At 40.5% G+C, this 22801-nt stretch overlaps 1 protein-coding gene across 1 annotated transcript in view; it reads left to right on the top strand.

Moving 5' to 3' along the window:
• LOC126457368 (uncharacterized) overlaps nucleotides 1–22801 on the top strand; it is a 97403-nt gene that overhangs the window by 29747 nt on the left and 44855 nt on the right. The window contains exon 4 of the mRNA XM_050093611.1: nucleotides 12391–12741. Coding sequence (XP_049949568.1) covers nucleotides 12391–12741 — 351 coding nt within the window. The remainder of the gene's footprint in view (nucleotides 1–12390; nucleotides 12742–22801) is intronic.

Below are 22801 nucleotides of genomic sequence, written 5' to 3'. Positions count from 1 at the left end.
TGCTTGATCCTGTGCACTACTGCGGGGCCCGTCTAGCGAAGGGCGCTTTTTGAACGAGTCCAGTGGCCAGTCTACTAGTGGAGGCTGGAGTCCCTCCATTGCACATCAGGAGCTGACAATTGCTCGCCCACTATGCAGCACATGTCCGTAGCTCGCCTCAGAATCTGAATTACTGTGTTTTGTTTCGAAACACAGTGGTTCATCTCCTGGAACGGTGGCCTCAGTCAAGGATAACAATCGCTGTACGTGTCCGTTCCCTGTTGCCTGAACACGAATCATTTCCTTCACAGTGTTTCGTGCGGGGCCATACACATATGCCTCCGCGGTATATGCCTCAGCCGAAACTACGGCAGGACCTTTTGCAATTCCATAAGGACTGTGTTCCTCCTGAGGCACTCTGCAGTCACTTATTATCAGTCCTTGACACGTCCCAGGTTTCTGGAGTCATCTACACCGATGGCTCACTGGTTGATGGGTGCGTAGGCTTTACCTATGCTCACTCGGCGCATATCGAACAGCGCTCCTTGCCGAATAGCTGCAGTGTCTTCACTGCTGTGCTGGTGGCCATTTCTCGTGCCCTCGCCATCTCTCCGTGATCCTCTGCCACACTTGGCTGACGCATGGCTTTCTTCTGCGGCATGAGACCTCACCATGTTGTCACTCCGGTCCCCGTTTAACAGTGGTCCACCTTTTGGTGGACTGTCCACATCTAGCTGCTCTAAGACGGAATTTTAATATCCCTGACTCTCTTCCTTTGGTTGTAGGAGATGATGTCTCCACAGCTAAATTTGTTTTACATTTTCTACGTGATGCTGGTTTTTATTCTTCAGTTTAAGTTTTAGTTCCTATCCTTTGTCTCCCTGTGCTCTCTACCCTAGTACTTTTATGTTAAGAGATTTTAATATGTTGCAGAGTGTCTGGCTCATCTTTTTATATCCTCGTGATCAGCCAGCCCAGGACATCTGCTGTACTGTTTTAATCTCTTCTGCCTGTTTCTTGTATGTCTGTGCTTTTCTTGTCTTCTGTTGTCCCTAGTGTGTTCAGCTTTGTGTTTTTTGTCCATCTAGAACTCCTGTGGTGTGTCTTGTTTGTTTTCCGTTTTATCCCATGGACTTAGTTCAATGGAACAACGGACTGATGACCACTTAGCTTGGTCCATTTCAACATCAAACCATCCATCCATCCCTGACTCTCCGCCCGTCCCCCTCGTCCTCTGCCCGTCCCCCTTGCCCTCGCCCCACAAAACGCACTTTCCTGGTCCACCCAATATTCCTTGTGAGCCGATGCATGCAGAAATTTATTCTCATCTAACCATCACAAATAATGGCACTGAAACTTCAGTAGTGTTGTCTGTAGTAAGGTAACGTAGAAAACCTATTGTAGCAGGATCTAGCTTAGTAATGAAAAAAATATTAGTTCAGAACTCACGATATGAAAAGTGCTTGGTGATGGGCAAATACCTGAGAGGACTTGTTTGTTGTTTATTGCATAAATGTACAATTTGTTAATAGTTGGGATGCAGTAACTAAGATGGAGCATATATTAGTGAGTTAATTGTGTATATTATTCAAACTATAAAAACTCATATTTTCTGAATTACAAGTAATGGTTTGTTCTTTGTATAAAGTCCACCACAGAGTTAAAATTCCCTTTGGGCAGAATTATTTGTTGCCTGTATCAGTGACATATATTATAAATTTTGCTGGCAGATTCAGAAAAGGGTAGGCAACTCACTGAAGACATACAGCAAAAGATAAAGAATAGAAACTAGAAAATATTTGGTAACAATTCAGACTTGTGAGATAGTTTTTAAAATGTGTTTCACAAATAACAGTTTAAGGCATAAATAAATGTCGAAAAATTGACAACTAGTTCTTGATGACTTTCCAATTTTGAATGCTTGTAAAGTATTTTCTGTTTTAGTCTATCAGTTACAGAATTTAGAGCTTCAGCTCTTCCTCATTGTTTGCCATGTATCATGTCTTTACCAACTAGATCCTGCTGGAACTTTTTCATTGTTTGAATTTATTTCTGATTTATCTAAACTTTCATCTATGATACCCTCAGTATTTTCTTTGAGTTGGTTTTCATTCATGATTTTTTGAAACTTCTTGGTTATTATTGATTTCACATTTATGTGGAATAGGCTTGGCTAGAGTTAGCTGAAGTATTTTGGTATTACGAATTTTCTCATTTTGACATTCTGCTACTGATAATGAATTACAAGAACTTTCACCAACTTCTCACCAAATTTCTTTTGACAATGTCACTATCTCTCAAGTTTTATATCCTTTCTAGGGAAAAATTGTGCATTGATTCCATCTGCATTACGCATGAAATCAAAGCCAACCAAGGGCTATCTCCTGTTAACACTACATTTCACACATCTGGTGATTATCATCAACTGCATTTTTGTTTTTGTTGTGGTACACAGTATTATAATTTTGTTTGTTTTCTCCCTATCATTATTAATCATAACATAATTACACATTGTACAAATGAGTGTGACTTTTTTTTTCTTTCATGAGAGATGAAGACTTGTGTGGGTTTTTCAGTGTTAAGGGAAATCAAAAGTGCTCAGTTTTACATTCTGGTCTTTGACATTGCTGAAAGCTGTAGAAATTTATAATATGTAATTTTCAATATTACAACGATGCTGAGGTTCTTGTCAAACATTTCTTCTAGCAGTGCGACATATGAGAACTAATTGTTCATACTTAGATTACCATATGTGTTGACCTATGTTGCAGAGAGCTTTCTAACCACAATAGGTGAACTGCTGACTTCAAATGGCAGTCCTGCTTGTTATTTACCAGCATATATTTTCAAGTTATGTTCATAGAAAATATAATAGTCAGGCAATGTATAAGTTGTTATCACATACTTTTGAGAGTCCAATGATAAATATTGTACTAAGGGGATAACTTCTCAGGAAATCTAGTTTTTCATCAGCTCCAGGAGAGTAAACCTTGCAAAAACTTTTGATGAAATTTTGAAAAATTTATTAAAAATGACAAAGATGATAATTTTTCTGTTTTCTCCTTTCTCATCAGTCTGTTATAAAACCTTGAAGATGCTAGTAGAGATACAAAGTAGTATCTGCTCATTATGATCGTAAAAGTTTCAATACCATGGCTTTTGGTTTACCACGCAAGTAGGATGCTGAGGCATTGCTCTCAAAGATGTTCGGTGAACTGCAAAGTTTGTTATATTTCATTTAAAATAACTTTGTGATTGATGATTCAGGGAGTCAAATGGTATGATTGGCCACCAACCCTTCTTAGTTCTTTCTCAAGTGCCACGTACTCAGTGTGTTGCTTGTTCCACTGGTATGTGCAGTGTCTTGTCAAATGTGGCTGGCTGGATGGTGTCAGCATTGATCTTCTTCCACTGGAATCTATCACAATTTTTTTTGTCAGGCTATAGATCTTTGATACTTGTTACATTTTTAAAATGTGTATCTTGTCCTCACTGAGGATTTGTACACTGTTATAATGTAATAAACTTAATTTTGTATTTCACAATCACCTGGGGACTATGTTCCATCGACAGCTGTTAGTGTTACTCTCCATGTCATCTAAAGTGACAAATAAAGGCTGACTTCATCATGTGAGTCAAGAGAATTGAAAGACAAACGACCATCTGAATCCTTGCTCTGGTCTCATTCCTCGAAAACCTGTTCTACATCTTTGACAATACTGTGAGAAGGGTAGTTTACTACTCACCATGTAGAGGTGACAATGAGTCAGACACAACAAAAGGACTGATATACACTTGATCTTTTGGTCAAAAGGCCTTCTTGTCGTTGGCTGATGAGGCCAGACTGTGAACAGCAACAGTGCCTGTTGGGAGAAGCAACTTGTGGTTTTGCAAGTAAGGAGGAGGCTGGGGTAGGGCAGTGGAGGGATAGTAGGGTAGGGGGTGAGAAGTGGTGTATTGTTACTTGGGGGAGCATGCAGAGATGTGGCAGGGACAGGGTAGAGCTGATAGGTGCAGTTGGAAGGTTTGAGGGAGGGGATGGGGGAAGGGAGTGGAGAGAGTGGAAGAGGGAAAAAAGTAATGAGAGTTTTGGTGAACTAGAAGGCTGTGTAGTGCTGAACTGGGAGCAGGGAAGGGGATAGGTGGATGAAGGACACGAACTAGGGAAGATTGAGGCCATGGGGTTGTGGGAATGTGGGATATATTTTAGGGAGAGGTCCCATCTGCACAATTCAGAAAATGTGGTCTTGATAGGAAAGATTCATATGGCACAGACTGTGAAGCAGTCATTGAAATCCAGCATGTTGTGTTTGACAGAATGTTCAGCAATTGGCTGGTCCATCTGTGTCTTGGCCGCAGTTTGTCAATGGCCATTCATGTGGACAGATGGATTGTTGGTTGTCGTGCTCATGTAGAAGATAGCACAGAGGATGCAGCTTACTTTGTAGATCACATGACTGCTTTCACAGTTAGACCTACCACTGATATGATAGGTGATGCCTGTGACCAGACTGGATTAGGTGGTGGTAGGAGGATCTGTGGGACAGGTCTGGCATCTAGGTCTATTGCAGGGATGTGAACCATGACGCATGGGGTTGGGAACAGGTGTGGAGTATTGATAGAAAAGGATATTATGTAGATTCAGTGGATGGCAGATTACCACTGTGGGAGGTTTGAGAAGGATAGTGGGTAAGATATCCCACATTTCAGGGCACAATCAGATGTAGTTGAAACCATGGCGGAGAATGTGATTCAGTTGCTCCAGTGCTGGGTGATACTGAGTCATGAGGAGAGTACTCACTTGTGGCTGAATGGTGGAAATTTCGGAGGTGGTAGGTGACTGGAGGCTAAGGCTTTCTGATTCTATACAAGGGTGGGAGGGTAATTTCAGCCTGTGAAGGCCTCAGTTAGACCCTTGATATATTTGGAGAGGGACTGCTCATCACTACAAGTACAATGGTCATGGGTGGTTAGACTGTGTGGAAGGGACATCTTGGTATGGAATGGGTGGCTACTGTCCAAGTGGAGGTGTTGCTGGTGGTTGGTTGGTGTGATATGGATGGCAGTACTGATGTAGCTATCTTTGAGGTGGAGTTCAACATTAAAGAAAGGCTTGTTGGGTTTAGGAGGACCAGGTGAAGCAAATAGGAGAGAACATGTTGAGTTTCTGGTAGACTTTGGATAGGGTGGCCTCACCTTTATTCCAGACCACAAATATGTCAGTGAATCTGAACCAGAGTCTGGTAATTAGGAAGGAATCCTCTAGGTGGCCCATGCATAGGTTGGATAGGGTGGTGCCATGCCTGTGTCAATTGTCGTACCACAGATTTGTTATAGGTGGTACCTTCAAAGGTGAAGTAATTGTGGGTGAGGATATAGTTGGTCATTGTGACCAGCAAGGAGATAGTAGGCTTGGGGTCAATTAGGCATTGGGAGAGGTAGTATTCAATAGCAGCAAGGCCATGGGAATTAGTAATTGTAGTGTAGAAAGAGGTGGCATCAACTGTAATGAGCAGGGGGCCGCGTAAAAATGATTTATACATTTTTTATGTGAGGATAGGTGTTTCTCCATGAGAGCACTGATTCTCTCTGGGGGGGGGGGGGGGGGGGGGGCACAGTAACCGGCCACAATGGTGCATCCTGGGTGGTTTGTTTCCTGAACTTCAGGAGGCATATAGAAAATAGGAGTACGAGGAGAGGTTGGAGAGGGGGGAGGGAGAGGGAGGGGGGGGAGAGAGAGGGGGGGGGAGGGGGGATTCTGGGATGGTTCTAAGGATTTGAAGGAGGACTTGAAATCCTGTTGGATTTCTGGAATGAAGTCACTGTGGAAAGGTTTGTAAGTGGATGAATCTGACAGATGGCAGTGTCCCTCCACCAGGTGATTCCTGTTGTTGAAAACCATAGTGAGGAAGCCTTTTTCAGCACTCGAGATTATAAGATCAGGATCAGTTTTTAGATGATGGTTTGTGGTTCTTTCTGCAGATGGAAGGTTAGTTTCCATGCTGAGATATTTGGGAAATGATGATGCAAGGTTTGAGGTTAAGTAATTCTCGAATGTGAACAGGGGGCAATTTGCAAGCATTGGGTGTGGATCACAGTTGGATGGAGGAGTGAAGTGTGTCAGACAAGGTTCAACATTAGCTTTGGGTGGGTTGAGTGTTGTTGGTAGGGTTTGTGGTGAAAACGTGTTTCCATTGTAGGGTCTGTGAGGAGGAGGGAAGGTCTTTAAGAAGTTCAGCATATAGAATTTGGGTGTGGGGCAAAAGGTAAGGGCTTTCCAAAGGACTGTTACTTCTGTGGGACTAAGGCTTTTATAGGGAAGGTTCATGGCTATGTTTCAGGTCTACTTATGTTCTGGATTCTGAATGGTAGTGTGATAATGTGGTTGGTCTGCGAGGTAGGGTTTGTCAGCTATGAGTGGATGTGGGGGAAGTTTGGAGGCTGTTCTAGGAGGTGGATAGTGCGAGTCCAAGACAGATGTAGGAGGTCAACGGGTTGGAGAAGCTATTGAGGTGGAAGTGTGCATGCTGCTTTAGTTCCTGGAGGGCAAGAGTTTCTATGTGAAATATGGGATGCAGGGATTTGGAATAGCAGAACAGAGGAATTTTACAGATGTAGAGGTGGTGTTGCAAGGGAGTTTGGGGCTGATTGACATGAATTTGCAGGACTAGTTTGATGAAGGCTGAACAGATAGAAGTCATTGTGGAAGTGGGATCTACAGCTAGAGAGTGGTTATGTGATGGTATGACCATTTGGGGCAGGGGGAATCCCATGAGTTAAGTAATAACACAGGAAGCACTATTTTGGAATGGTTCTGGCAAGTGATTAAAAAAAAAAAAAAATTCTGTATCGGCACAGGTGGAAGGTGCAAGGCTCCATGGTGGAGGATAAAAAACACACAAAAATAAAAAATAGTCTTCACCTTTTTGTTGTCTGAGGGTATTTCAGCTGTCTCGTACATCTTGCTCACCAGATGGAAGAGTTTTGTCAGGGCTGGCTCTCCCAAGACTATCAGTAGTCCTACTCCCAGGGCCTTGTTTCGACGTAGGTCTTTCAGTGCTCTGTCAAATTCTTCACACACTATCATATCTCCCATTCCATCTTTACGTACATTCTCTTCCATTTCTGTAATATTGCCCTCAAGTACATCACCCTTGTATAGACCCTTTATATACTCCCACCTCTCTGCTTTCCCTTCTTTGCTTAGAATTGGTTTCTATCTGAGCTCTTGATATTCATACAAGTGGTTCTCTTTTCTCCAAAGGTCCCTTTAATTTTCCTTTAGGCAGTATGTGTCTGACCCCTAGTGATATATGCATCTACATCCTTACATTTTTTCTGTAGCCATCCTTGCTTGGACTTTTTGCACTTCCTGTCGATCTCATTTTTGAGTCGTTAGTATTCCTTTTTCCCTGTTTCATTTACTGCATTTTTATATTTTCTCCTTTCATCCCTTCTGTTACTCAAGGATTTCTACTATCCCTCGTCTTTTTACGTACTTGATCCTCTGCTGCCTTCACTATTTCATCTCTCAAAGCTACCCATTCTTCTTCTACTGTATTTCCTTCTCCTGTCAATTATTCCCTAATGCTTTGTCTGAAACTCTCCACAACAATTGGTTCTTTCAGTTTATCCAGGACCCATCTCCTTAAATTCCTATGTTTTTGCAGTTATTCAGTTTTAGTCTACAGTTCATAACCAATAAATTGTGGTCAGTGTCCACATCTGCCCCTGCAAATATTTTACAATTTGAACTGGTTCCTAAACCTCTGTCTTACCATTATATAATCTATCTGTCTCCAGGCCTCTTCCATGTGTTCAACATTCTTTCATGATTCTTAAACAAAGTATTATTGAGTTACGCTTTGTGCAAAATTTTACCAGGTGGCTTCTTCTTTCATTCCTTACCTCCATTCCATATTCACCTGCTACTTTTCCTTCTCTTCCTTTTCCTACTATTGAATTCCAGTCTCTCATGACTAATAAATTTTCGTCTCCCTTCACTGTCTGAAAACTTTCTTTTATCTTATCATACATTTCTTCAATCTGTTCATCATCTGCAGAGCTAGTTGGCATATAAGGTTGTACTACTGTGGTAGGCGTGGGCTTCATGTCTATCTTGGCTACAATAATGTGTTCACTATGCTGTGTGTAGTAGGTTACCCTCGATCCTATTTTTTTATTCACTATTAAACCTACTTCTCCATTACCCCTATTTGATTTTGTATTTATAACCCTGTATTCACCTGACCAAAAGTCTTGTTCCTCCTGCCACCATACTTCATTAATTCCCACCACATCTGACTTTAACCTATCTATTTCCCTTTTTAAATTTTGTAACCTACCTGCCCGATTAAAGGATCTGAGATTCCATGCTCTGATCTGTAGAATGCCAGTTTTCTTTCTCCTGATAATGACGTTGTCCTGAGTCGTCCCCGCCCAGAGATCTGAAAAGAGGACTATTTTACCTCCGGAATATTTTACCCAAGAAGATGCCATCATCATTTAACCATACAGTAAAGCTGCATGCCCTCAGGAAAAATAGCAGCTGTAGTTTCCCCTTGCTTTCAGCCATTTTCAGTACCAGCACAAGAAGGCCATTTTGATTAATGTTACAAGGCCAGGTCAGTCAGTCATCCAGACTGTTGCCCCTGCAACTACTGAAAAGGCTGCTGCCTCTCTTCAGGAACGACTCGTATGCCTGGCCTCTCAACAGGCTGAGTGGTTCTAGGCACTTCAGTCTGTAACCGCACTGCTGCTACGGTTGCAGGTTCGAATCCTGCCTTGGCCATGGTTGTGTGTGATGTCCTTAGGTTAGTGAGGTTTAAGTAAGTCTAGGGGACTAATGACCTCAGATATTAAGGCCCATAGTGCTTAGAGCCATTTGTGCCTCTCAACAGATACCCCTCCATTGCCGTTGCACCTACGGTACGGCTATCTGTATTGCTGAGGCATGCACGCCTCCCCACCAATGTCAAGGTTATTGGTTCATTGGGGGAATTGGTTCACAAATAAAGAAATTATCTCTCTTTAAAAATAGGGAGTGACATATCAGACACCCTGTACAACAGCCTCCAAGCTTTCCCCACATCCACGCATAGCTGACAAACCCTGCCTCGCAGATGTACCACACTTATCACACCCTCAGAAACTCACTCCCATCACAATACAGAATTCAGAACCCAAGCAGTTTTGAAACACAGCCATGATCTTTTCCTCCAAAATCCTTAGTCCCACAGAAGTAATAGTCTTTTGCAAAGACCTTACCTTTTGCCCCACACCCAAATTCAGTCATGCTGGACATCTTAAAGACCTTCCCCTCCTCCTCCTGATCCCTCCCTCCCACAGTGGTATTCTGCCACAAACCAAACTTATGCAATATTCTTGTCCATGCCTACTCCACCCCTGCTACTGACCCATTGCCTCATGGCTCATATCCCTGCAACAGATGTAGATGCAAGACCTGCCCCATGCATCTTCCTATCACCACCTACTCCAGTCCGGTCACTGGCATAACCTGTTCCCTTATATGCAGGACTGCCTCAAAAGCAATCATGTGATCGAACTGTCTGTCCACATGAATGGCCACTAACAAACAGCGACCAAGAGACAGATGACCAGCTAGTTGGTGAATGTGCTGCCCAACACATTGTGATTCACTTCAATGGCTGCTTTGCAGAATGTGCCATCTGAATCCTTTCTACCAAGGCCATCTTTTATGATTTGCACAGATGGGAACTCTACCTGCAATATATCCTGCATTTGTGGAACCCTCTGGCCTCAACCTTCACTAGTCCCCATCCTTCAACTGCCTAGCCCCTTCCCTGCTCACGCTGCATCACTACACAGCCTTGTATTCCACCAGCGTGCCCACTAGATTTCTTTCCTGTGCTCTACTTCTTTTCTTTCCTACTCCCATTTGCATGACCCCCTCCCACTGACTTCTTCCCCTCCCTTAAACCTCGTGACTGCACCTAAAAGCTTACCCCTGTGTTCTCCTGTAAGCAAAACTACACATTCCCCCTCCCCTACCCTGCTGTACCTTCCCCTCACTGCCCCAGCTTCCTCCTTACCTCAACCATCCACAAATTGCTTCTCCCATCAGGCACATTGCTGACCTCAATAGCCAGAGACAATGATCATGCAAATGTGAGTTGTGCTTCTGTGTGTGTGCGTGTGTGTGTGTGTGTGTGTGTGTGTGTGTGTGTGTTTGTGTGTGTGTTTGTTTTCAACTTTAGAAGAATGCCTTTTGACCGGAAACTCAGATATATAGCAGTTTGTCAGTTGTGCCTGTCTGCAGCTCATTGTCGCCTCTGTGTGTTGAATAACAATCTATCTTTTTGAATATTGTTCATATTCCATCCTCGATTTTCCATAGTTCTAATCGTCTTCACCTAGAGCTTGATCAGTGCTTCCTAATTTATCTAACAGTAGCATCACGTTATAGGAACTATTCAAACTGTACACTTGTTGCTGTGGCATTTTTACCTGGGGGGGGGGGGGGGGGGGAATAAATATCATGACTATGGAACTCTAATTGGCACCTCAAAGCATGAGATTTTTTACAATGTTGTAAGATTCAGGACCATGAACACATGCTGATAAAAGAAATTTGCTGTATATTATCTCATATCAGTTCTGGCAACAAAAGAAACTGCAGAATTACCTTATGGTACACATTAGCCCTATCAGGTCTTCCAGCAACCACAAATGCACACATGTCAAATGAGTGCTGAATATATACTGGAGATTAGTGGCATAACTTGAGTCATCTTGAGGCCTCCATCCCCTCTCCTCCCCAAGATCAGTGCACAAACAAAGAGTTAAGGAAAATAAAAGTAAATTATGAATGAGGCCTACAGACCACACATTCCATAGTTTACATATTACTATATCAGCTACTAAAAATAGGGATGGCTGAAAGCTGCTACCTTCATTCATGTTCAGGTAGCTTTAGATCCAATATCTTTCTTCAGCTTTCTTATTTAAAGTTGATTTTTTCTTTAAGTCTGTGTGATGTTTGTTAATTTATTTGCTTAAATGCATGTAGAACATTTTCAAGCAATCCTGGCCTATCTGTTTGTGTTCTCCAATATTGTGATGTGGGAACATGTCATGGCTGAGCCTGTGACCCATAGCACTTGAATCTGAAGTAACAGATGTTGCCAGAGAGTGGGAATGTATCCTTACTTCCTCCTTGCCTTGCCATGGGTGATAGCTACACCATGTAAAAACATGTTCCAACTGAAACCCCATTGAAACAGACATAAAAGTTGGTCTAAAGGGCATAAAATAGCTTATGCATGGGAGCAGAAACTCTTACTTATCCTATCCCACCAACTCCACTGCTCCTTTCCTTTTTTGTGACCCACTTTTCATGTACTTAGCTCTTCACATAGTACACTGACATAGATCCCTGCCAATTTCCTTAAATTACCTTTGACCTCTTGCCACATATTCTCTCATTCAGTCATCTTGACATCCTTTTTTGTTCTTTCTTCCTTCCGTTGCTCTTGCGTTGTGTCTGCCTCCCTCCCTCTCTCTCTCTCTCTCTCTCTCTCTCTCTCTCTCTCTCTCTCTCTCTCTCTCTCTCTCTCTCTCTGTGTGTGTCTGCCCACAACATTTTATACAAATCATCTGTCCACCCAAATTATTGATGGTCACTGCCAAACTGCACGCAAGAGCAGCCATGACAGAAAAACTACTGAAGAATGCTCGTTTCACTACCTGTGCCATCTGGATCCTTCCCCCCAACACCATTTTATCTGAATTCCATAGATTGGAATAATCCTTGCAACACATCCATAGAGACTGTGATCATCCTGGCCTCAATCTCTCGCAGGCCTTGCCCCATCTCAGCCTTCACTCCTGCCCCACAGGCTTAACAGCCCTTACCCTACACTCACACCCTCCTCTCCTCAGTATCCCCCCTCCTTTGTTGTGTACCCTCCTTCGTCCAGATCCATTTCTCCATGCCAGTGGTACACTCTGCACAATGTGCCACATTTTTATCCATGTGCATGCTGCCTCTTCCTCCCTCCCCTCCTCCCCTCCCCCTCCCCCCCTGTTAGTCACACTTCCCAAACCCTCCCACCTGCTATAGCTATTGGCCTCCTTTCTCCACCCACTCAACCTGTCACAAATCCTTTCTAAGTTGTGAGGCAGTGTAGTGCTTATATGATGCAGTCATCCAGGGAACACAGTCACTGTACAGGGGGTGGGAGAGAGAGAGAGAGAGAGAGAGAGAGAGAGAGAGAGAGAGAGAGAGAGAGAGTACTTCTTAATTTTTTATATTTCACCAAGGAATTTCCTAACATAATAATTATTTTATTTATTTAGATCATTTGCATGTTGACTGCACGTATGATAGCTCTAAGTCCATAATTTCACTGTGTGGCTTGTCATTTACAGTGCCTCTGAACCATGCTTGGTACTTCAAGTGGATATGAAACCATTTGAGGAAAGTTCAGATGAATGGGAGACCCCTGGGTCAGCTGACACTAATCGTGTTGCTCTCTCAGAAACAAAATTGCAAAACAGGCTACCAGGCATAATAATGAACCAAGTGGAAAGAACATTTAATATGGTGCAACGTGCTTTAAATTTAGTTGAAGATCAACAACCAGCATTCCTGAACACTCCACCAAGGCCCCCATTGACAGACGCTGAATTTCGCAAATTTCTTGACCCAATAGGGCAGGTTATCCAGACCCGTGAACTACGTACAGTCATCTACCTTGGCGGTATAGAACCAAGCTTGAGGTACGTCTGTGTGAAGAATTATATGATATTGTTTGTGCGTGATTTTTCATCAAATGAACTGATGTTTTTCAAGGATGAATTAATTATTATTTGAATTCAGTTTTTCATTTTTGTAGTAAATGATTATTTCAGTTGCAAATGACTTGTTTTACATATTCAACAGTAGTTCATGTGCTCTTGTTCAGATCCTAATTACTGCTTCTTTTTCCACATAATTTCACATCACTGCTGCATAGATGTAACCCTCACCTTCTGTCGGTATCTGTGCATCTCTGTTTTCCCCCCTCCACTTCCTTCATCCATTGCCTTCACAACCTTCATACCTGGCTTTTGTCACTAAATGTGAATATTTTATGAGCAGGGTATTGCATAATCATATTACATAATAACCAATTTGTGTAGCACTGATGTTGAATGAAATTGAAGTTATCCATAGCTTTAATATGAAAGGTGTTGACTGGCAAGATACAAATTACGCAATTATGATTAGATGTAGAATTATTGGTATATCTGATATGTGGACCAAATGTAAATATTCATTTCATAATCAGAAAAAATTAAAGTCCTCCAAAATAGGTTGTATGTTCAAGCTCATTTTTAATTTTTACAAATAGTGCAAAAACACCACTTACATAAGTCTTGTGCGCAAATAAAAAATTTCACAAGGTTGGGGCAGGTAGTTGACCATGGCTTTGTAGTAGCAACCTTACCAGCATTTTTTTCAAGTAATTAGAGAAAACACAGAAAACATGAATCAGAATGGCAGAATGGGAATTAAAGCCTCCATCCTTCCTAACAAAAGGCCAATCTGCTTAAAATAGCACGTCATCTTCATTTAGTCCTAGTGCACAATATTGTTTTGTTTAGACATTCTTCCAAAGAAGTCATTTCTTGATGTAAAAATCTAGTGCTACACTTTCATTCATGTCTCAACACCAATCACTCCTGCACACACTACACAACCTCCTGAAATCAGGCCATGAAGAAGAAGAAGAAGGTGATGGTGGTGGTGATGGTGGTGGTGGTGGTGGTGGTGGTGGTGATTGGTTTCCACTTTGTAGACTGCAACTTCATTTTCCTTGCCTGATAAACTGAGTCAACATCCGTCCATAATGAGTGAGATACTAAGCATATATAAAGGATAAGATATTATTACCACACAACAAAAAGCTTTAGTGTATGATTTTTGAGAAAAAATAGGTGAAAATTGTTACAGTTTTTGTCAAACTCCTGTTCTGTAATATCTAAGTAATCCTTCACTACGTAAAAGTTGTTGCTTGATAAGTACTTTTCACTGTCTGTTTAACCCTCCAGTCATGGGCAATGAGAACATGTACATTCAGCTCTTTTCGGACAATTTCATGGGGCCTGTGATTATTGTGTTGCACATAACTTCTGCTCTGTTCGCATATTAGAAGTCATAATTTTCTTGTCAAATACTTTTCTGTTTCTCTGGATCATAGCAAGCTGCTATTTTCCTGTCAACTCTTTTACTCTGGAATGTCGTAGGAAGTATTTTGCCGTCTGAAACAGCAAGAGTTACATTTTACACATTCTGCAGTCTCTCTCACATACTTACACATATACGTTCTGATGGCAGCAGTTTTGTAACCATATTCCCAAGCTTGTGTATTGAACACAATTTAAGATACATAACACTTAGAAAGTTTATCAATAAGCTTATTCTTATTTCATAATGTTGAATGCAATTTTAGTGTTTCCCATATCATTTGCATTAAATGTCACTTAAAAATAAACTCTAAAGTAAGTTTTCAGTTCTCTTCTTGTATTTCCATAATCCTATCCTAACTACTATTTGTACTATTGAATAAAAATGTCTTTTGATTTTATACAAAAAAGTAGGAAGATCACCCATGGTTAGAGGGTTAAATAAGATCGTTTTAATAATCTCTGTAATCTCTTCAAGAAATTTATTGTATAATCTTAATTTCTTGCAGCCCTTTTCTCTAGTCTGAAAATTGTCTTCGTATTTTATGCATTTGTTCCTCATAAAAGAATTCCATAGCTAACAACTGAGAGTATGTACAGATAGTATGAAACTAAAAGGTAGTGGCAGCATCCTGATGTAACACTATGTCATCACTCAAATGGACACCTATGCAGATATTGTAGACCAACTATAGACTGAAAGTACCTAAGAATTAGAGATTAAACTGTGAAATGTCTCAAATGATATTAAAAAAATAGTTTATGAAATGTAGATGTGTCTGTGGATGCTGCAACTATTTTCAGTATCATGCAGAAATACAGACTCCAACTGGGTCACTTTTTTGGTTTATTTGGATTATCAGTTTTGACCTTTCTTATGGGCCATTGTCAGGTCCATATCTGAAACAGGAGAAGATTGCACTATAATATAAACCTGATCATATAGTGGCTGTACTCAAATAAAAAAATAAAAAATCATAAAGCAAATCATACCTAATCACTGTGAATTGCAATGTATCAGCAAGGTGAAGAATCTGTTAAGTTTACCATACTGAACTATAAGGAAAGTTGTTCACATCTGAAGACAGGCTGTAGCAAAAGTATTTGTATAAGCATAAAAATTTACCCAGACAGAGTGTATCTTTATTACATCTGATTCCTATTGTATTACAACACAATGTTAATGTACTTTGAGATGTGCAAACAATATGGAATTTAATGCAACCAAAACCATGCATAACCAACATTTCCTTCAGTGTTTCTTACCTTTTCTAGTAGTAAAACAATCCTATATCAACAAAAATCTTAAATTTTGAAGTGAACCATTGTTATGCAACTGGTGTATAATAAAAAATGTGCCCGTCAGGAGTTTTGCAACAGAAAGCCTGGATGGTTGTTTGCAGGTTTGAAGAATAAAAACAATTGTGATAAAAATTTTCAACCAAAATCCATTACTCTGATTGTAGCAATAGTGACACGTGGCAATTTTGATAACACTAAGGTAACTGTTCGGCATTTGGCGTGGTACAGATGTCTACATTTGGTTGTTGGTACAGATGTCTAAGTTTGGTTGTTGGTACAGATGTCTACATTTGGTTGTTGGTACAGTTTGTTCAACTTTGTTGAGAAGAAGCATGCATTTAATGTTTTAGCTAGGTTCCAGACCATTGTACTGGTTGTTACCTTTCTGGTTTCTTAAATAACTGAAGAATTGTTTATAGAACCTTACGCGGTATAGTGTGGTAGGGCGGCACTTTCACCACTTGCAAAAGTAAGAGAAGGAAACATAGTAGGTGAATATGGATTGGGGCTAAGAAATGAAAGAGGAAGACGTCTGGTAGAATTTTGCACAGAGCATAACTTAATCATAGCTAACACTTGGTTCAAGAATCACAAAAGTAGGTTGTATACATGGAAGAATCCTGGATATACTAAAAGGTATCAGATAGATTATATAATGGTAAGACAGAGATTTAGGAACCAGGTTTTAAATTGTAAGACATTTCAGGGGCAGATGTGGACTCTGACCACAATGTATTGGTTATAAACTGTAAATTAAAACTGAAGAAGCTGCAAAAAGGTGGGAATTTAAGGAGATGGGACCTGGATAAACTGAAAGAACCAAATGTTGTGGAGAGTTTCAGACAGAGCATTAGGGAATGATTGACAAGAATGGGGGAAAGAAATACAGTAGAAGAAGAATGGGTAGCTTTGAGAGATGAAATAGTGAAGGCAGTAGAGGATCAAGTAGGTAAAAAGATGAGGGCTAATAGAAATCCTCGGGTAACAGAAGAGATATTGAATTTAATTGATGAAAGGAGAAAACACAAAAATGCAGTAAATGAAGCAGCCAAAAAGAAATACAAATGTCTCAAAAATGAGATCGACAGGAAGTGCAAAATGACTAAGCAGGGATGGCTAGAGGACAAATGTAAGGATGTGGAGGCACATATGACTAGGGGTAAGATAGATACTGACTACAGCAAAATTAAGGAGACCTTTGGAGAAAAGAGAACCACTTGCATGACTATCAAGAGCTCAGATGGAAACCCAGTTCTAAGATACTGTGTGAAGAGTTTGACAGAGCACTGAAAGACCTAAGTCGAAACAGGGCCCCAGGAGGAGACAACATTCCATTAGAACTGCTGACAGCCTTGGGAGAACCAGGCCTAACAAAACTCTACCATCTAGTGAGCAAGTTGTATGAGACAGGTGAAATACCCTCAGACTTCAAGAAGAATATAATAATTCCAATCCCAAAGAAAGCAGGTGATGACAGATGTGAAAATTACCGAACTATCAGTTTAATAAGCCACAGCTGCAAAATACTAACACACATTGTTTACAGACAAATAAAAAACTGGTAGAAGCTGACCTTGGGGAAGATCAGTTTGGATTCCGTAGAAATGTTGGGACACATGAGGCAATACTAACCCACGACTTATCTTAGAAAATAGATTAATGAAAGGCAAACCTACATTTCTAGCATGTGTAGACTTGGAGAAAGCTTTTGACAATGTTGACTGGAATACTCTCTTTCAAATTCTGAATGTGGCAGGGGTAAAATACAGGGAGCAAAAGGCTATTTACAATTTGTGCAGAAACCAGATGGCAGTTATAAGGGTTGAGGGACATGAAAGGGAAGCAGTGGTTGGGAAGGGAGTGAGACAGGGGTGTAGCCTATCCCCGATTTTATTCAATCTGTATATTGAGTTAGCAGTAAAGGAAACAAAAGAAAAATTCAAAGTAGGAATTAAAATCCATATAGAAGAAATAAAAACTTTGAGGTTCGCCGATGACGTTGTAATTCTGTCAGAGACAGCAAATGACCTGGAAGAGCAGCTGAATGGAATGGACAGTGTCTTGAAAGGAGGATATAAGATGAACATCAACAAAAGCAAAACGAGGATAATGGAATGTAGTCCAATTAAATCGGGTGATGCTGAGGGAATTAGATTAGGAAATGAAACGCTTTAAGTAGTAATTGAGTTTTGCTATTTGGGGAGCAAAATAACTGATGATGACTGACATAGAGAGGATATAAAATGTAGACTGGCAATGGCAAGGAAAGCGTTTCTGGACAAGAGAAATTTGTTAACATCAAGTATAGATTTAAGTGTCAGGAAGTCGTTTCTGAAAGTATTTGTATGGAGTGTAGACATGTATGGAAGTGAAACGTGGACGATAAATAGTTTGGACAAGAAGAGTAGTAGCTTTCGAAATGTGGTGCTACAGAAGAATGCTGAGGTTAGATGGGTAGATCACATAACTAATGAGGAGGTAGTGAATAGAATTGGGGAGAAGAGGAGCTCATGGCACAGCTTGACTAGAAGAAGGGATCGGTTGGTAGGACATGTTCTGAGACATCGAGGGATCACCAATTTAGTATTGGAGGGCAGCGTGGAGGGTAAAAATCGTAGAGGGAGACAAAGAGATGAATACACTAAGCAGATTCAGAAGGATGTAGGCTGCAGTATGTACTGGGAGATGAAGAAGCTTGCACAGGATAGAGTAGCATGGAGAGCTGCATCAAACCAGTCTCAGGACTGAAGACCACAGCATGAAATAAAACTTCTGCATTAGGCTTAATGATCTCACTTATTACTTCTTTACTACAAACTGTATTTGTGACACACTTTGTTTATAGTATTGAACACTTCTCTGGCTGCTCTTCTTACACTCATTCTTCACATAGTTCAGCTTTCATTTGACTTCTCTTGAATCTGTGATGAACCTGTCTTAGTTTACTTATGTTTTCTAACATGGATGTCAAACCACGGTGGGTCTTTCATATGCCTTATGGCCTTGCTCAGAACACACTTGTCTAAGGCAATTCTTCGTATTTTTCCCATCTGTGTTACAAATCTTGATCCTCAGTGCCAAATATATGATTCTCCCTACTCAGATACTGTGCAATTTGTTTCCTGTCAGCCACGCTGAGCAAAAATATTCTCCTACCTTTCTTAACATTCCTTGTAAAACCCTTAGTTATAATTGGTTTCACAGCCCTATGATCACCAATGCCTACCTATAAGTTAACTGATTCAATAAGTTCAGGTCTATTTGTACTAGATGATCTAAGACATAACCTTCACAATTTGGTTCTCTAATTATATGCTCAAAGTAATTTTCGGACAAGACATTCAGAATAATGTTTCAAAAATCCCTGTCTCTGGCACCTGTTTTGGTAGTATGACTCTAAATGGGACACTGTAGTCGCCTCCTATCACTGTAGCATGATTGGGAAAATCACTAACAATATTCTGTAAGTCTTCTCTGAAATATTTTACCGCTACAGCTCCTGACATGACTAACCTAGCCTTATGAATAAAAATTCCAATTTTGACTTACGATTTTGTTGCTCTTTACTTCTGGTTTCAACCAGTTTTCTGTTCCTAACACTATTTGAGCATTATAACTTTCAGTAATCGCTGTTAATTCTGGATCTCTCCTTGGATGATCCTACAGATTACTGATGTCATATTAACCTTTCCTATATTCAGTCTGAAAGGGTGAGCATTCTCTGAGATGATTGTGGCTGATGTAACTTTGATTTTGATGCACAGTTTGTCTCTGACCTCAGGTACGAGTTTCTTTAATCTATAAAAAAAAAAGAAAGAAAGAAAGAAAAAGAAAAAACTTTATGCAAGCTACACATACTCTACTACTCTAGTAGCCACTTCCTGTGTGTCGTTCACACCCAACCTTTTAATGGGAACCCAGCAACTCTTCACCTGATAGCAGAGGGGAGAGGAGGGGAGGGGGGAAGGGGGAGGGAGGGTCTAGCTGTAGTGTCTTTAAATGATGCTGTAGGTGATATTAATAATCAGAGCTACAAAATGAAAAGTGCAAGATGCTATATAAACACTGACTCACAGAAAACAACTGTGTAGCACACAGGATTGCCTTATTGTGAATATTTTACAAGTTCATTAATATTATGAGTAGTAAATATCACAGCACTCTCTCAGAATTTCACCTCTATGAACGTGCAAGGTTGCATCAGATAATTCTTAACAATGTTTCTCTGAGATGCCTGGCACTGTGATGTTTGTCATAAGTAACTCTACATTGTAACTATGGATGACATTTACCATAAGGTAAACATTCGTTTGCTTATGTTAAATTTCCCAGATATGTGAGTGGCTCAAAGACTTCTTAGGTAATAGAGCCCAGTACATTGTCTTCGAGTGTGTGTGTGTTCATCAGAGACTAGGATATCATCATGAGAGCTCTAGGAAGAGTGAAAGGACTGCTCTCTCTCTCTCTCTCTCTCTCTCTCTCTCTCTCTCATATATATATATATATATATAATAGAGGGAAACATTCCACGTGGGAAACATATATCTAAAAACAAAGATGCTGTAACTTACCAAACGAAAGCATTGGTATGTTGACAGGAGACAATAAAAAACACACAAACAAATTTCAAACTTTCGCAACCCTAGGTTGCTTCATCAGGAAAGAGGGAAGGAGAGGGAAAGACAAAATGATGTGGGTTTTGAGGGAGAGGGTAAGGAGTCATTCCAATCCCGGGAGCGGAAAGACTTACCTTAGGGGGAAAAAAGGACAGGGATACACTCGTCCGCACACACACATATCCATCCACACATATACAGACACAGGCAGACATATGTAAATGCAAAGAGCTTGGGTAGAGATGACAGTCGAGGCGGATGTACAGGGGCAAAGATGTTGTTGAATGACAGATGAGGTACGAGGGGCGGCAAATTGAAATTAGTGGAGGTTGAGGCCTGGTGGGTAACGGGAGGAGAGAATATATTGAAGGGCAAGTTCCCATCTCCGGAGTTCTGATAGGTTGGTGTCAGTGGGAAGTTTCCAGATAACCCGGACGGTGTAACACTGTGCCAAGATGTGCTGGCCGTGCACCAAGGCATGTTTAGCCACAGGGTGATCCTCATTACCAACAAACACTGTCTGCCTGTGTCCGTTCATGCGAATGGGCAGTTTGTTGCTGGTCATTCCCACATAGATCGCTTCACAGTGTAGGCATGTCAGTTGGTAAATCACATGGGTGCTTTCACATGTGGCTCTGCCTCTGCTCGTGTACAACTTACGGGTTACAGGACTGGAGTAGGTGGTGGTGGGAGGGTGCATGGGACAGGCCTTACACTGGGGGCGGTTACAAGGGTAGGAGCCAGAGGGTAGGGAAGGTGGTTTGGGGATTTCATAGGGACGAACCAAGAGGTTACAAAGGTTAGGTGGATGGCGGAAACATTGTTAAAAGTTAACTACAGGAATTGCAATTAAAACTTAACTCATTCGATTAACATGTTTTCAAGTAGAGCCAAATAGATACTTTAAGATTACTAGTATTTTGTCTTCCAAATGTTCATAATTAGTACAGAATTTATATTTGTTTATATGTCAACAATACAATTTGTTATGAAACAATTACTGATTTCGCCGTATGTTGAAAGAAACTAACTAGGAATAGTCAAAATAAATTAGAAAATTAATTACATACATAAAACTAAGCATGAAATTAGATCTGGTGTTATATTCTTTAAAACTGCAGGCTAACCTTTCTCTTTTATGGAAATGCAGATAATATTCACTTATGCTAATGGTAAATAGTTAAAACTAACAAAACGAATTTAAGGAGGCAGATATGGCAAAACAAGAGGGGAATTGAAATTTTACCAGCTTGCTTTGTCACAGATTGACTTTGGTTTAGTGAGAGAGTTTTAGAAAAGTGTAGCTTACCTACAAGGGAGACTGCATATAAAATACTTGTGCAACCCATTCTTGAGTACAGCTTAAGTGTTTGGAATTCCCACCACACTAGATTGAAGGAAGACAACAAAGCAATCTAGAGCCATGCTGCTAGATTCGGTATCAGTGGGTTTGATCAATGCACAGCTGTTACAGAGATGCTTTGTGAACTCAGATGGGAATCCCTGGAGGGAAGATGGCATTCTTTTCACAGAACACTATTGAGATATTTATACCATTAAGATAATTTAGACAACAGGCATTTTGCAGGTAACTGCAGAATAATTCTATTGCCAGAGGTCCATGGGCACAGGAGAAGAGAAATTAGGGCGCTCATGGAGGCACATAGACAGTCATTTTTCCCTCCCTCCACTTGTAAGTGAAACAGGAAAGGAAATGAATAGTAGTTGTACATGGTACCCTCTGCCAAACACCACATGGTGTTTTGCAGAGTATATTTGTAGATATAAATGTAGATGTATGAAATCAGCGTTCTATCTTGCTCTATGCATCTTGGAAAAAATTCTGTGAAATTAAATTCTTTTCAGTGTATGCTTTCTGTTTAATATATGGCGTACTGAAGAAGAAGGGGGTTGTGAAAGTAACAGCTCAAATGTTCTCCCTTTTATGACTAAATTTTTATTCTTCATTATCAGCCCTGAAGCAAATTGCAATATTTCTGAAATTTTCCTTGGTTTTGGTTTTTTCTAGATTTCTCATCTTCTGCTATTCCCGGAGTACCCTTCAGACTTTTTGATAAATTTACCCAGCAGATAAACAAAATCTGAACATTTATGATTTCTTTGTCCATCAGATGATGGAAACCCTGCAATAACTTGTTGACGAGAGATGTATGAGAAATATGTATTGGCCTACCACCTCTGATGAAAGTAGACCACAATGCCTAGACCCATGTTTAATGTGACTCTTTTCTTCAATAATATCTATCTTTTCTTACTTCTCATAATTATCATAGCTTTATTAGTAGATGAACTGCAACTATTTGCCAAGTAGAGAAGTAATAGTGTTGTCCATATTACTTCCATCAGTTACTTTGAGCGCATCAAGAATCTCAAACCTTCTGTTTCTGAACTCTGCCAGCCATTAGTCCTTTAGACAGACTGTTATGCATATCTATCGATTAGCCTGAGACGATCTAATAATCTTTGTTGTCTAAGTTCTGTAGAAATGATTCCTTCCATTTTTGGTGGTTCAAACTAAATTTTGCAGGACAGTTATCTTATGGTGATTTTATTATTCTCCTCTCATGACCTATTCTGCTCTTCTATGCTTATGGACACACTCATGGAAACTGGGTGGTAATCTTCAGTTAGGTGATCCTTTTCTTCTCTGAACCTGTCGAGCAGTTCTCAAA

Source organism: Schistocerca serialis, chromosome 2, assembly GCF_023864345.2.
Source record: "Schistocerca serialis cubense isolate TAMUIC-IGC-003099 chromosome 2, iqSchSeri2.2, whole genome shotgun sequence".
NCBI classification, from domain to species: Eukaryota; Metazoa; Arthropoda; class Insecta; order Orthoptera; family Acrididae; genus Schistocerca; species Schistocerca serialis.
The sequence above is the reverse complement of the archived record's forward strand: the minus strand, read 5'-3'. Positions and strand labels throughout refer to the sequence as shown.